This window comes from Cylas formicarius, unplaced genomic scaffold (assembly GCF_029955315.1).
Source record: "Cylas formicarius isolate icCylForm1 unplaced genomic scaffold, icCylForm1.1 PGA_scaffold_2__14_contigs__length_35257938, whole genome shotgun sequence".
NCBI classification, from domain to species: Eukaryota; Metazoa; Arthropoda; class Insecta; order Coleoptera; family Brentidae; genus Cylas; species Cylas formicarius.
In genome coordinates this window covers 9,859,595-9,874,844 of record NW_026844319.1, presented here as the reverse complement: position 1 = coordinate 9,874,844, position 15,250 = coordinate 9,859,595, and the positions used below count along the sequence as shown (strand labels likewise).

Sequence of the window (15,250 nt, the reverse complement as noted above, 5' to 3'; positions counted from 1 at the left end):
ACCACTTCTACGAGGAACAACGTAGGCACGCTTGCATTAGATATCTTAATTAGGAGGCTTGAAAACGATGAAACCGGTGTTAAATGTGGCAGAACTACCTTATTGAAGTAACACATGCGTTTTAGATTTAAAAAAATTGACAAAAGGCAAGTTTTAACGGAATCTTTTAGAATTCGGAAATGGCTAGAAAAAATTAGGATTGACAGAGAACAACAAAGGCCAATTATTTACTTGGATGAAACCTGGTTCGACACTTATATACTCCGGAAAAGGGTTGGGTTGAATTCAACTGATAAGTATAAAACAAACGCGCCATCAAAAAGAGGTATAAGAATAACTATTTGTCATGCTGGCTCTAAAGATGGTTGGATTCGAAATGGACTTTTTCTGTCTGCGAAAAATATTAAATATTGTTTAGTATCTTTCCTAAAAAAACCCCAAATAATTAAATTCTAAAAGTACGGACCTGTTCGACCATATTTCATTCTTACAGCTTGCCCGGGTCTTTCCTTAATTCGTATCAGTTAGTCATTTTCTTATATCTATGAACAGACTTTACCTATCTTGTGGTGCTTGGTATTTGTGTAACAGCTGTATAGACATCTAGTAAGCACAATCACGGCTATGATCGGAGATCGTACTGTTTGTAGTCATCTCCTGGGACAGCGATGCCAGATTGATGTTGATTTCGTTAAACCGTCCATTTTAAAATTTCAGTGAAGTAAGAAATAAATAAGCATCTCTATTATTTATTATTTCGTTTAATTGCAAGCAAATTGATTTTATGTCCTTCCTAGCAAAACAGATGCCAGTTTTCGATTTTTCTTTCATACAGCATGTATTTTTGATTGATTTGTTGGCAAAACAGCGTCACATAAAAAATCGTATAAAATAATTTTGGTTAGTCTGTACGGACTTTCATTTTCAATATTTAGAATAAACAAATAAATATGAACTCTAGACAATATGAAACTTTCGAAGAACTGAACAAATCAAATATTCAAGGCACTGGATTTGAGAAATTTACATCAACTCCTTGAAGCAAGATAAGACACACAGGAATCTGTGGCGTAGTATGAAGATAAATAAAATTTTATTGAACGCGCATTTTGAAACCAAACCGGGCTAAGAGAACAAATATTAATAAATAAATATAGGCAGGAGCTGTCGTTGAACGTCGTAATCCTGCTTGTGAACGTAGTAATGAGAATCGATCATGATTTGTTTTGCTGGTGACATCTTACGAACAATAGATGTAATTACCTTCCGAAACGTTTAAGAAGATTCCTGTAACGACGGAAAATTGGCACAACGTCGTGTAGATGGTTCGAAGTACCAGAATTTCGCACTACTGGAAAAGAAATCTGCTGAAATGCTATGAAATTTTCGTATTTAATTGTGTTGGATTTGCTGATAGTTTTATGACATAAGTATAAGATAACAACTGGATTAATTCAATTCCGTGTATTTAGCGTCGATTAAATCCCTTATAATTTTATTTAATTACTTATCGGAGTTACTGCCCGGATTTAATTCGGTCGCCACGACAACCGCTCGGTAGCTTCGCGCTACGTACGTGCTTGAAAATAAGGACGTGGCGCATGGGAATCTCTTTTTGTTCGTAATATGTTGAATAATCGGATAATTTTTAAAGTAACCAAAGGAAGAAAAAATGAGGCGGGATAAGGTGTGGGAGTGAAACCGCACGATTCCTGTAAACAATACAAAAATAAACACTGCAAGGTTATGGTTGTCGATCGGGCCTGCTGACTTCGTTCGTAAAGCGCCGTGTAGACGAAGTCCAATATTGATCTTTTAGGTTAGATCCCAGTGGACGTACATTTCAGCGGTTCTAGTGGGGATCAGACATCGTGTTTAATACGCTGTGCGACGTCCGCGTTCACCGCTTTAACAAACAGTTGAAAATCGTTTGGTTAAAGGGGAAAATAAAGGTCAGTTGATCCGCATTAAAAAGACAGTAGTGTATTTCGGGTGGCGTAGTTTTGCAAGCTGTGCGCGACATAGCCTATTTTCTTCGAATCCATCAAATCATCGGGAGCTCCGAGCTGTCGGCCTGACAAAAGAGCGAGTTATGGCAGTTCCGCTCGCTTGTACAAGATTCAGCGATAATTACGACTTGAAAGAAGAACTAGGGAAGTAAGTACCCGACTTTTTTCTCTAGATTTTTCGCGTGCTAGATCGGGATGCGACGGGACGTCGAGCGCCGCGACGCCGCGTTCAAACAGGCGTTTCGTAACGACGGCGACTGTTCGTCCGCTAAAATAACTTCCATCTAATTGCGATATAATATGCGTGTCGTTGCGATGGGTTGGAGCGCCAGCACAAATTTTATGATACATGGTTAGTCTAAAATATTGCCGCTGCCTCGATATATCTGCATTGTGCGGAAAATCAATATTGTGGCGGTTCAGCCCTGTGCAGTATGACAGGTGGTTGTCTTTTCTGTCGGGGGTTATTTTAACCGTTTGTGCAATTGTCTCCACCGCGACCAATTTTTTAAAAAATTTAAAAATTATCATGAACTTCTTGATTTTTGAGATACGGGTGACCACCCCCTGTATCGCCGTTGCCTTTTAGGTTATTGAAGAGTTTACAAAACGTTCTTATAGGATTTTTTTACTTGCTCTAACCGTTTATTAGTTATGAAGCAAACATATATTTTTTTAAATGGAACAGCCTGTATATTATTTTTTATATTGATTGGAAATTAATTTCAGATTTTCAGAAATAGATCTATGTTAGTATAAAGTTGTTTTGAAAATTAAATTCAAAATATTTTTTTTATATTTTATTTTATTTGTAGCAGTAGGTCATGATTAATGTATTAAAAACAATATCCAAGTAAACAAGTATTAACATACAAGAAACTCATTACTTTAAAATGTAATTATTTAAATGTGAGTAATTCCTTTTCGTTTGTTTTTCAACTAATGTGTTTCATACGTTATGAACTACTCTTTGCAATAGTTTTTAATTTATTATAGTCGATTATTACATTAATTAGTAAGAAATAACATCATATCAAAAGAATATTAACATAATATTATGCTTAAAACTGTTGGTTAAATTAGAGACCATTTTCTCGAATGCAGAACTCGCACATTTTTCTTATTTTTTTAATGCTATTTGAAAGAATTATTGGTTTTCTTCGTAGAGCTAAATCAATTGCCCCTCGAAGTTCTGCTACAGACTCGTATCGTGTTTTATCGTTTTATTTTGCATATATCCAAATAAAAAAAAATCTAAAACTGAAAGATCTGCAGATCGTGGAGGCCATCTTAGAGGTCCGTTGGTACCTATCTATTCTTGAGGGAAGTCGTCATCTAAAAATTGTCCAGAGTAATAACTCTCTAATAATAAAGGTTTGTATGCCGTTGATATCTCGTGCTTCCGTAATATTTGGCCGATTTTGTCCCCCCTGATGTATGGCAGTACAGCGATCGATCTCGTAAGGTCTAGTCCTGCACTCTCTGTTGCGGCTGCTGTTGTTTACTGATTGTCTTGCTGATGATGCACCTTTGGTATCCGTTTTGTGGAAGACAGGTACTAATTTTCTTCAGTTCGTCATCTCTGTTCTTCTCGTTTGTGAGCCTAAAGGACCGAACAATTAATGTATTTGCCACGGCCTGTATCTGTGATGGGTGGTGATGAGACTTAGCGTTCAGATATCTATTGGTGTGTGTTGGTTTTCTATAGAGAGTGTGTTTCAAGTGTCCATCTTCGATCCTTGTAATGTGCACATCTAGAAAGGGCAGACTGTTGTCCTCTTCAAGTTCTACTGTGAATTGAATCCTTGGTTGAATGGAATTCAGATGTTCTAGGAATTCCAAAAGGCCAATAGGCAAATAACAAACAAACAACAACAAATACGCCATCAACGTATTTTGTCTATAGTTTTGGCTTCAGATTTGCTTTCTCTATTGCTTTCTTTTCAAAGTAAATCATGAAGGGGTTGACAATCACAGGTGAGAGAGATGATCCCATTGCTGCTCCATGTACTTGTCGGTATATTTTCCCGTTTTACATAAAGTAAGCTTTTTTCATTCAGTGTCTTGACAGATCAGTTATGTACGGTGGAAGATCCCCGTTTTCTTCAATAAGCCTCCTCTACTGGAATGCTATAGATTTGACATCGAAGCTTGCCATAATGTCGTCCTTGTCCTTCCTGAGAGAACCTAAAATCTGAGTGAAATGTTCTGTCAAAAATTCACGCATTTAAATTCAATCGGTCATTAAGTTTTAGATTTTAGATTTAAGATTTAGAATTAGAATAGATAGAAATTTAGTTTTTTGCGTTTTAACGTCAAACTTGTACATTCCTCAATTTATATGAATGGTATAGTTTTTATTTTTATACGTTTTGTTACGTTCGTTAATCATTTCTGAAACCAGACATATATCAAAGTATACAATTGGATCCCACCGAGTTATATCAAAAACAAATCAAAACTGTATTTACAGATTCATCACTTTTTAATGACAGAGAAAAATACTTAATTAAATTACATGAACCCGATATGCTAATTATTCCTGTAGTTTCTTTTGTAACAGCACTATTAGTTAAACTTTAAATAAGATTAATAAAAATTTTGTAATATCATATTGCCTTTAAAGCTAGATATATTACCAAAAATTACTCGAACTAATCAACAAAGTTAAAGACATTAAAATTCCTCCTACGGCAACTCTAGTTTCCTTTGATGTCCAAAATCTACTTCCTAGCATTCCACCGATTGACGTATTAAACCTAATAGACAATATTCTCACTCAGTTTGCTTAGACCAAAATTATTTTGTATTTAATTGTCAGTTAAAGATTTCATTGGTGGTATATCGTAGATGATGTTTTTGGTTCACTGGAACGGAAAAAAAACTACAGTCCTTTTTGACTCATATTAACTCTTTAAACTTTCTGGATTTAACTATTACTAAACATAGTAATACTTAATACCTCAAATCACCCTCACACACAAAATAGCTGCCTTTTATTCTTTTATTCACAGACTTAATATACCACTTTCCACAGAAAAAGTTGAAAAAGAATTAAATGTTATAAAACAAATAGATGACGACCACTCTTTGATAGATAAGGTTATAACTACATCACAATTTCAAATAATTCTGAACTTTATCTATTCGATATTAAACACCGAACTCAAAATTTATAAAATAATAAAATACCTAAGAGAACCTAGCAAGAAAGATTCGAAACATCTTAGATTGCTTTTAGAACTGAAAACACCATATCAAAATTTTTAAAAAACAAAAAAACTACAAGTTGAAATGTGGATCATATCCAAAAACTCATATCGGACAAAAAGGTAGAACATTTAAGAAACGCATTAACGAACATAAAACAGCGTATAAAAATAAAAAAAATGGATTCTAACTATGTCATTCATTTAAATTAAGAAATGCACAAGTTTGATGATAATTTTGGTATTTTCCATATTGAATCAAAAATCAAAAAACTAAATTTGTGGGAAGCAATGGAGGTTAACAGATATTCGAACCTATTACTTAATGACAAATTGGATTTAAATGTGTCACCCTTGTTATATGTAAATTTATAACCCTACAACGGTAATTAGAAATCTATTACTTCTGTTTATATATATAAATATTTTCATTTTTTGTATTTCATAAAGGCACGATGTTGCCAAAAACTTCCAATAAACCAATAAATAAGTTAGGGAATCTGAACATTTTTTGTCTCGTTTTTTAAGTTAATGACTTAATTATTTACTAATATAAAATAATTTTAAATATTGACGTTAAATTGAGTTATCCGTTTCCAGTTCTATTTCTTCAGACAAGTGAAATTTTGCTCCAAAGAGTTTTTTTGTGATTATGAAATTTAAAAAATAAGTAAAATGTCAATGGCGGATAACTACAGATATCCCAAAGATTTCCAGCAATGACACGTTATAAAGAACGTCATATTATTCGTTAGACGGGACCAGTTATTGAATTGCATTCATTTGTATTGAAGTTGATGATGGATATTTGTATCTCGGTCTTTACTTTTCAGTAAGGGCACCTTTTCGTTTTTGAGATACATCGAAAACTAACTGTTCCTGGTATGACAAGTTGCATAACCTATTGCGTAGATTTCAGAGCTGCGCTTAGAAAAGTTGTGCATATTGTTTAATAATTTGCTGCATTATGGCGTTTGTTTTTTTAATTTTTAGGAAAATAAGAATATAAATCTGTAACGGAGCTTTGTAATTCACACAAACAGAAGAACTCTTGAAAACGTTCTGTATAAAAGTGCTTAAGTGCTTTACTTAACTCTTAATTTGACTATTTTTAATAATATAAAGTTATTATATTTACAAATATTATAATCTCCTATCATAAGAAAAAATGTTTTGTAAATTATATTCCAAATGGCAATGTCGCATTAAAGTTCTTAAATAATCATACCAACATTTGTTGCGTACAATTGAAATCTTTTCAAAGTTTTTATTTTATGAAACATCTATTAAAACATGCTTACAAAACAATGATAATTAAGGGAGATATAGTAGGTACTTAGTCACAACTTTTTCTCTATCCTATATCTGGCAATTAAAATGAGAAAAACGCGAGGTGAAAATCTCGAGCAATAAGCAAAAATACGTTAACAGCCGTAAGTAATTAATACGGAATCGAATTGCAAATATTTGGTGCACGCGATGCCATGAAAAACCGCAATTGAAAAGCCTGGGTTGGAAGCTCGATTGGTGGATAAAGCTGTTTGTTGTTCGCAAGGCACGCAACCCTTCGATTTGCAAATTGAGATGTCCGCACGTTTTGAGCAAAATGCGCACCATACCTACCGTGACGGTGTTTTATTTGAAAAGAATTTGTGGCAGATTTCTGGAATACGATTTTTTTAATTTTTCCGTCATAATCTTCGTCAATAGAATATCACATCACGAGAATATCTCACGCTAGAATAGTGACATCCAAAGCCATTTCATAATGTACTTTTTTACATGTAATTTTAGCTACATAATATAAATTTAAAACGTATTCAATAAGAAGGTTACACAGGTAAAATTACACCTTAATAGCAAATAGTTCAAAAATCAATGCAAACATAACAGGAAAAACATTTTCCCTTTTTTTTGTTTTGTTGGCGAATGTGTCTTTTCTTTAAGATGCTTTATTATTTCACAGTCATTTCACCATCTCGATTGTGACATATTTTGAGATGGGGTTATCTACTTTACGTTGTGCTACTGCTGCCTTTTTTCTCTGATTTAATGCATTAAGCATTAGCTTGAATTGAATTACATGTTGTCAATTGCACCAATAATAATAACAATATCGCACCCTTGCTTTAAAAATGACACAACTTAAAAAACGAATTTCCCAGAAAACGTAAAAAACTGCATATTTATCAGTTTTATAAAAAAAAGACGAAATAAGCGTGTTTTTCTCCAAAATAAAAAAATAAAACTAATTATCTGCAGTTTTCACTTAAAGTGTAAAAATAATTTAAATATAATAATTTAAGTCACTTTTAACAAAAAAAAATTGGCTAAAAGAAAATTGTGACGTTTTTGGCGATTTTTTATAGTTAAGACATTTTTGCAGCAAAAAAAAATAAACCTGCCATATTTTAAAATTTAAAATTTTGCGCTGGAAAAGCGAAACTCTTGTAAGTTTTTTAAGTTAAATACTTAGGATAGATTATTTATTATTTAAACCGTAGGTAATACTACAAGCACAAACAATTAAATCAAGTCAATTAAATTAATAACGCAAACATCAACTGTTTAAAACATTTTAAACTTAATGTATATAAATATTTCAACGAACTTTTTAAAAATAAAAAAATATTTTTAGACATTTTTATAAAAACAATTATAATAAGATTTTTGGATTATGTTTTTGTCGGTTAACTCTTGTAAATCTTTTTTTTTGTTTCTCGACAATGGCAAATTATATGTATATGGACGAGCTAACTGAATATCTAAAGTTGGTTCCAAATTACCCTGGGATCTAGTATTTTTTATTTTTAGCAGACTTTATTTTACAGGCTTAAACCTATGATATAATAGCCGTACATATGGGCCTATCATTAATATCCAAAGTTGTTTTAAAAAATGTTTTGCATACCCTAATTCGAGTATGGTCAATATCAAAATAAAAAGCTGCCTTCGTTTGCCTATAATTTTGCACTTGAGTAGTCTGCATCTACATTTTTTACCACATGCCGGACGGAGTTTTCTTCACGAAATTGATATTTTGATTTCGAGCTTGAAATGCACGGTTTTCCAGATTTCCTAAGTTTACTAATTTTCGTAATTTTCCATTCTCCAGAGTTTTTTAGTCTTTTCTTAACTTTTTTCTTCTCAGTGTTCATTGCTTCATCAGTTTTTTCTTCGCTACCGCTGCTGTCTGAAGAGCTTATTGCACTAATAGCATTAGCATCACAAGAAGGGACTGAAACTGATCAGTCAAGCTCAAGAAGCCAACAGGATGATCGGCGAAACGTTAGCAAATTTGACTCAGCAAAAAGCAACGCAGGAGGAATCCAGAAGTTTTGTAAAAGGTATTACTGTGGAAGTTTCTTGGAAAAATTAATACAGTTTTGTTGGAAAATAAAGTGTTTTTTTAATATCTATCTATCTAATTTTTGAGTTGTGTCACTTTTGAAATCAAGGGTGCGATATGCCATTTGAACTACAGTTATGCCTGACATATACGTACTTCCAAATATTCTATATACCTATCCCATTATACCCAACATATATGGAGGTATGTGTGTGTGTAGATATAGTATATGGAAGTTTAGGAAAGGTAGAAGATATAAGGGAGAATAGGGAGATATAGAAGAAGTATATGGAGGTATAGGAAAGGTATATAGAGATATAGAAGCATATGGAAAAGTATGGAGGTATAGGAGAGGTATGTGGGTGTATAATATTGAAGTATACGTCAATCATAAGGAGTAGTTCAAATATATGGCCCGAGGGACTCAATATTGTCATATCGCTGAAAATATGTGATCGATAGATTGTCCTCGCTTATGTAAGCCACCAAATTTTCAGAACGGTCCGGCGTATCTAATCTGCGATCCACGGCGAAACGCCCAATATATTGCTGAAAAATGTATTTCGTTAATGTTTGTCGGGCGTTTGATAGCTTGCAGAGAGAGATGAAATTTTTGTCAGAAACTCGGTGAACATCATTCAAATAATACTCCAAATAAAGATTCATTCTCTCTAACAAAAAAGTCAATTACCGAAATTTCACTTTTTATAATATTTTCAAAAATATGTGTGTGTGATAAATGAATAATTTTTGATTCTTAGCCTGAAAATACGAAGTACGGAGTAAGTCAATAATTGAAGGTTATGGATAGATTTTTTAGACTTTTAAAATCAGTATTAAACCTGTAATAATAACACACTCCAATTATTTTTAAACTGTTGAAAGGTGATTTCCATCTGATTCTGTATAATTTAAGCCTCCTAAATTTAATTCTGATAAGCATTTTCCTCCATCACGTACTGTTTTTTATCAACATTAAAAGAATTAATAAATGATAATCTCGATTGATTTAATCATAATTTTTATTAGTACAAGAACAAAAACCGAATTAAAAAATCTAAATTAAATAACACAGTCTCAAACAACCATCCATTTATTTTTGGAAGTTCTCTCCGTTTTTTGCAGACCTAGAAGAACTCCCACAATTTTTAAGCCACCATAAATCATCCTTGTATTTGATTTTCTCAAGCAGTACAGGTACAGAAGGAAGAACCTTTACATTGCACAAAGGAATAGGTTTATAGTTTCTCTTGGACGAGTCAAGCCTCTAGTCCTCAGAATTGTAGTCTGTACCAAGATTCTGTATTGGATTAGGAATATCGGTGCAAAAAACAGGTGAACCACTTTCGGAAAGATCCTTAGATAAACTTAAGTCTCTTGCTAAGTCATTATGCAATATGAAAAATACCATATCACAAAATCTTTGTTGGCGTGTGTAATCAGTACCAAAATTACTACTAGTTGATAGCTAAAATATTTCTGGAAAATTAGTTACTATTAAATATAACAACAAATAAGAACTGCCCAATGCACACAGCTTAGCAAAACAATGCAAACGTGGTAAATATATATTTACAGAGGAGTTACGAAAATTAACCAAAAATAACCATTATCAACTATTTGGATGCCACCACCATTTGGTGTACAATTTTACAAATTGTTTTGGGACTTTCAGAACAGGTACTTACTTAACAGTAAAACTTAAAAGTTCACTATAAAGAAACTTAGAAAACATAGAAATATAGAGTATTACATTCCGTGCGAATGATGACCACAGAAATTGATTCGGTAGTGTGCTGCATATTAGTTTCAGTACCCCTCATCAAATGGTTTGAGTGTATTAATTTCAACTTGAACTACGGTGTGGAACTTTAAATTAAGAAGCTATTGAAAACCATTGCAGGGGTTTTGTGTTGGTCACGGATCACGAATATACTGTGTCGTACTGTTATAGCGGATTAAATCAAAGACTTATATCCATTATGAATTCGGCAAGTCCTCACAATGTATTTCTAAACGTTATAAACAAGCCGACACGCCATAAATAAACATAAAATCCATTTAATGACCATTCCATAAGCAATTACTAATTATGGTGTTTATGTGCGACTCTATTGACTCTAACGCACATAATTGCAGCCTCACCACGTAGTTATCCGTGTCCTTAAGCATTGTAATTACTTAGCAAATTAAGTATGTAAGTATTTAATCTCGAATTGAATTGTTTGAAAATTCCAGCCTCAAATTAAGTGTTGTTGAACGGAAATCTGTGTGCAATTTCTTCTTATATATATTGGAGTGTATTTTAATGTAATTTAACGTAATTTTGGGCAATGCATTGAAATGTTTTGCAATGTGATGTAATTTTGACTGCAATGAGTTGTAATTTGTAGTCGTTTTCTCACTTAAAGTAAAAACTAGTGGACAGAGATCACCACTGTGCATTATCAAGTGTAAATTATTGGTCTCCAAATCATATATGTATAGCTGTTACAAACTTGTTTCCTTTCTGAATCTTTCTATTCCAACTTCCATTGTAGCTACAGCCATCTCTTACTTTTTAGTAGTTTTGTCACTTTTTATTTATTATACATTTAATTATTTATAAAAAATAGATGAAAAAATACAATTGCAATTGCAAAATTTTTGCTGCAATATACTGTAATTTTTGTACATAATTGATGTGTAGAAAATGGCTTAACCTGCTTACCCCTTGGAAGAACGGTTTTCTTTTGGGGAAGGTTAATTTTTTAGAAAAGTAACACAGTTCTCGTTTTGCAAATGGAATTGATTGCCTCATTATCTACGGTCCCTATGGCTATTCAAGGTTCCTCTCGCCCACAATCAAGAAATCTTTTTTCCTATCCAACCTATCTTGGTGCTTTTTTTTTCTTTTATGTTAGTGAAAGAAAGCAGTGCAACAGAGTCAAATTGATAATAAATATTTTAGATTGATATCCCTTTCTGTTCAGGTAGTTGTCCCAGTTGTCCCCTAGATTTTTTTAATAATATTTTGTTCAATTCATGGCAAGTTCTTGATTGATCCCTGAATTGCTTCAGATGTCCTTTATTGTCAACATAATGTGTGATAGGCTTATATCCTAAATACATCTCTAAACTTTGAAATGTTTTTCGTGGAAAAACTTAGATTTTTAAATAATACTTTCCCGATCATAGAACGTCTAGATACTGTCCAGGCCTCGGTTAAAACAGCGAAATTTTATTATTACTAAATTAATTTGAAAGCGCCAATAGTAGGTACTCACAATTTTATTTATTAATTAGTTAGCTTCTAAAGGGAACAGAAGAGAAGAGGGGGAGGGGAAGCAACAGCGCACATGCACTGTGCAACAACTATCTTTTGAAATTATTTCTGATTAATATTAAAATTAGTCATAGAGTTAATACAAACAGCTATATGTCTTCCACGCAGATTCAAATTGTGTATTGATATGTGAAAAATCATTTTTTTATAAAATTAAAACAGTATTTTCGTTTTGACATATTCGAAATGGTTGTTTTGTTTTCATATGTTTATGTTGATATTGTTTAAAAAATAGTTTGTTTGGTATGGTTCGCGATTCAGTGCCTTTTTGGATTCATCCGAGTGTTCAAAAGGAAAAGCTTACCGGTTTCACGTCCAAACACAAAAGAAATACGTTTCCGATGTTAAAAAAATATTATACTTGGTGCAGCGTTGGTGTGGCATCATGAAATATATATTTTTTAAATAACACACCGCATATTTTTTGGCACATTTAAGTTCCTTTATTTGGTATTTGGATTTTTTATTTGCTTCGATATTTTAGAAGCAATAATTAAAATAATATCATTCAGAGGCCTAATAATACTCTGACAATAAACTGGTTTTTCTTATTTTAAACAGGGTGTTCAAAATTGTTTTACAAAATTTGCAACCTTCAAATCAGTTTTTTTTATTATTTTAAATGGCACAAGCATATTTTGTTTTAACGAATGTAATAAAATTCGTAATGGTTTTAGAGATATTTACGAAAAACCATATATATCCTCATTAAACTAGTACAGTGCGTTGTAAAATTACCAGCCATGAATGCCCCAGAATTAAAATATTATCCCAGCAAGCTAAGGAAAAATAATGGGTACTTTTCACAAACAAATGATTTTCACATATCCAGTTTCTTGTAATCATTTTTAATAATTAATCACCTACATATTATTTTTCCATGGCAGTCTATGATATTTTCCCAATACTTCTTTAGTTCAATGAGGATATTGGTGGTTTTTGGTAAATATCTCTAAAACCATTGAGAATTTTAATAAATTCGTAATAACAAAATATGCTTGTAATTAAATTCCACATTAAACTATGAAATAAAATATGGTGTGCCATTTAAAAATATCAAGAAAAGCTGATTTGAAAGTTGCCATTTTTGCAAATAAATTTTAAACATCCTGTATAAAATAAGAAAAACGTGTTTATTGTCAAGGTATTATTAGACCTCTAGTATTACTGTTCACACTATTTAGATGAAAAAAAAAGATTTAACATTTTTTTTTATAATTGTTCCAAGCGTGCAAAGCAATTTTCATTTTTTTTATTTATTGGTCCTGAAATATCGAAGCAAATAAATAACTATTTTTATAAATTAAATATATTAAATTAAAATAATTAAAAATACCGTGGTAAATATAGACGCTATGACTGCACGACGCATTAATGCAGGACCCTGTATTATATGTAAATGAAAGCAAGCGGGATTTATGGATACTTGACCTGTTGCAATATTTATTTGACCGTTAATCTCATAGGGATTTTTCTAGATTGAAGGCATACTGTAAAAATGACCGTTAAGTTATCGGTTCCAATTACTTGTTTGGCTTTTAATAATAATGCTTCCGCTTCTACAAAACTTTGGCTAGTAAGATGTTTTTTCTACTCCCTTCTGTAAAATACCGATCTGTGATCTGTCCCACGGATCCGAGCCCCTTCAGACATTTCCAGTATATTACAGCACGGGAGCAACCGGATATTTTACCGCAAGGCTTGAATCTTGACGGTTGTCAATTCCGAAGGTCATGTCAGTGAATGTATTCGTGTTTTTTTGCAAAACGTTTGGTAAACTTTTTAAGTCACTAGTTTATGAAACACTCTCTCCTCTCGTGCCAGATAAACTCGTGATTCCAGTGCCGTTTACCACACTTGTTGCATAAAATACTATTCCGTCATTTTCGTCAAACAAAACACCACAAAAAAATATAATAAATGATATTGCCGCTTGGGCAGGTGGAATGAGCTGCTCAAGGGTTCAAAGGTAACATGTTAACTGCAACCACAAAGCTACATTAGCAATAACCGGATATTCCGGTGAGGATGATGATGATATAAGATTTTTTTCAAAAAATAAACCGTTTTTATATATAAATTAAGCTGGTCCGCGCCCACGTATAAATTACTTCGTTTTGACATCTATTCATATCTGTAAAAGTTTAAAATAGTTCATTTCAGCCGAAACACATTCGAATATTATATCAGGCTCCCACGCGCCTCGCGTTTTTATTAAGAAATTCTCGTTTCTCAGGTTATAGATTTATTTTATTGCTCAGAACAATGAAAGCTAGTCACCACGGAAACAAACACGTACGTCTTAAATTACATTTGGATTTCGCAGGTATTGCTCAGCTTGCAGCGGTCTCGTAAAGCTATACATTTCGATTATGTCTGGTAGCCTGAATTATAAAATTCGACGTTTTCACTGCCACATTTGTCTATCTCAATAAGTAAATATTATTACGACTTGTAAAGGCAGGGCTATGCATATGGTCGGCTAATTACTTTTTGTTTCGATGGATTACATTTTTTGGATGTACAAAATAGAAGAAATGGTCTTTGGATACATGTATATATGAAGTAACACAGTTTTCTGAGACTTCAAACACTCCTTTTTTGAAAATTTTCTAATATAAATTTGTGTCGTCACCGCGCTCACAATATAATAAATTAGAAACTTTAAAGTTATTAGGAGAATTATCTAATTTGTAATCATGAGCAAAATCTTATAGTACTTTGCAAATCGATAGGTTCTCTGTGAATGACGCCACAAAAAAAATGATTTTTTATTGTAGGAACAGTTTTGAATTTACCACCTCACACTTTTTTATATTTTAATATTAGATATTTTTTTATGTAATCTATAAATATGCGAAAAAAGCCCTGCATAAAGCAATCGTCATATTAAAATATGGATGCATATCGTTCATTTTTTGATGGGCCACACATATAATAAATATTTATTAGCCTAATTAGAGTTTACATTTATGGGCTTCACGCTTTACCTGTTTTATAAACTTTAATCGTATTTTGAATCGTTGTCAGTTAAAAAAAAATAGATGAAAAGAGAGAATAGGCAACATAATGGAACATCGAAGTCTGAAATTTCACGCACAATGTGAAGCTTGCTTTTCTTCTATCAAACATCACTTCACATTGTCTACCTATTATTTTTTAAGAGACTTTTAACATATGTAGACAGAGGTATCCGCTACACCAAATAAAAAAAAAAACATTACTCTAATAAAAAGTGCTTTTTTAAAGCTGAATTTGAGTGCAACATAGATGTGGAGGATTTCGATGATGAAGATAATGACGTCCTTGCCGAATTGTTTCCTACCTTAAATAATACTTGTAATAGAGACCAAAGATA

The 15,250-nt window shown here is 32.4% G+C and overlaps 1 protein-coding gene across 5 annotated transcripts in view; it reads left to right on the top strand.

The window, feature by feature from the left end:
* The first annotated feature begins 1,677 nt into the window (after positions 1-1,677).
* LOC132698592 (calcium/calmodulin-dependent protein kinase type II alpha chain) overlaps positions 1,678-15,250 on the top strand; it is a 302,130-nt gene continuing 288,557 nt past the window's right edge. For 2 of the 5 annotated variants that reach the window (XM_060664775.1, XM_060664774.1), the window contains exon 1: positions 1,678-2,157. In XM_060664775.1, coding sequence (XP_060520758.1) covers positions 2,093-2,157 — 65 coding nt within the window. In that variant the 5' untranslated portion in view covers positions 1,678-2,092. The remainder of the gene's footprint in view (positions 2,158-15,250) is intronic. The other 3 variants (XM_060664777.1, XM_060664776.1, XM_060664778.1) reach the window with 2 other exon arrangements.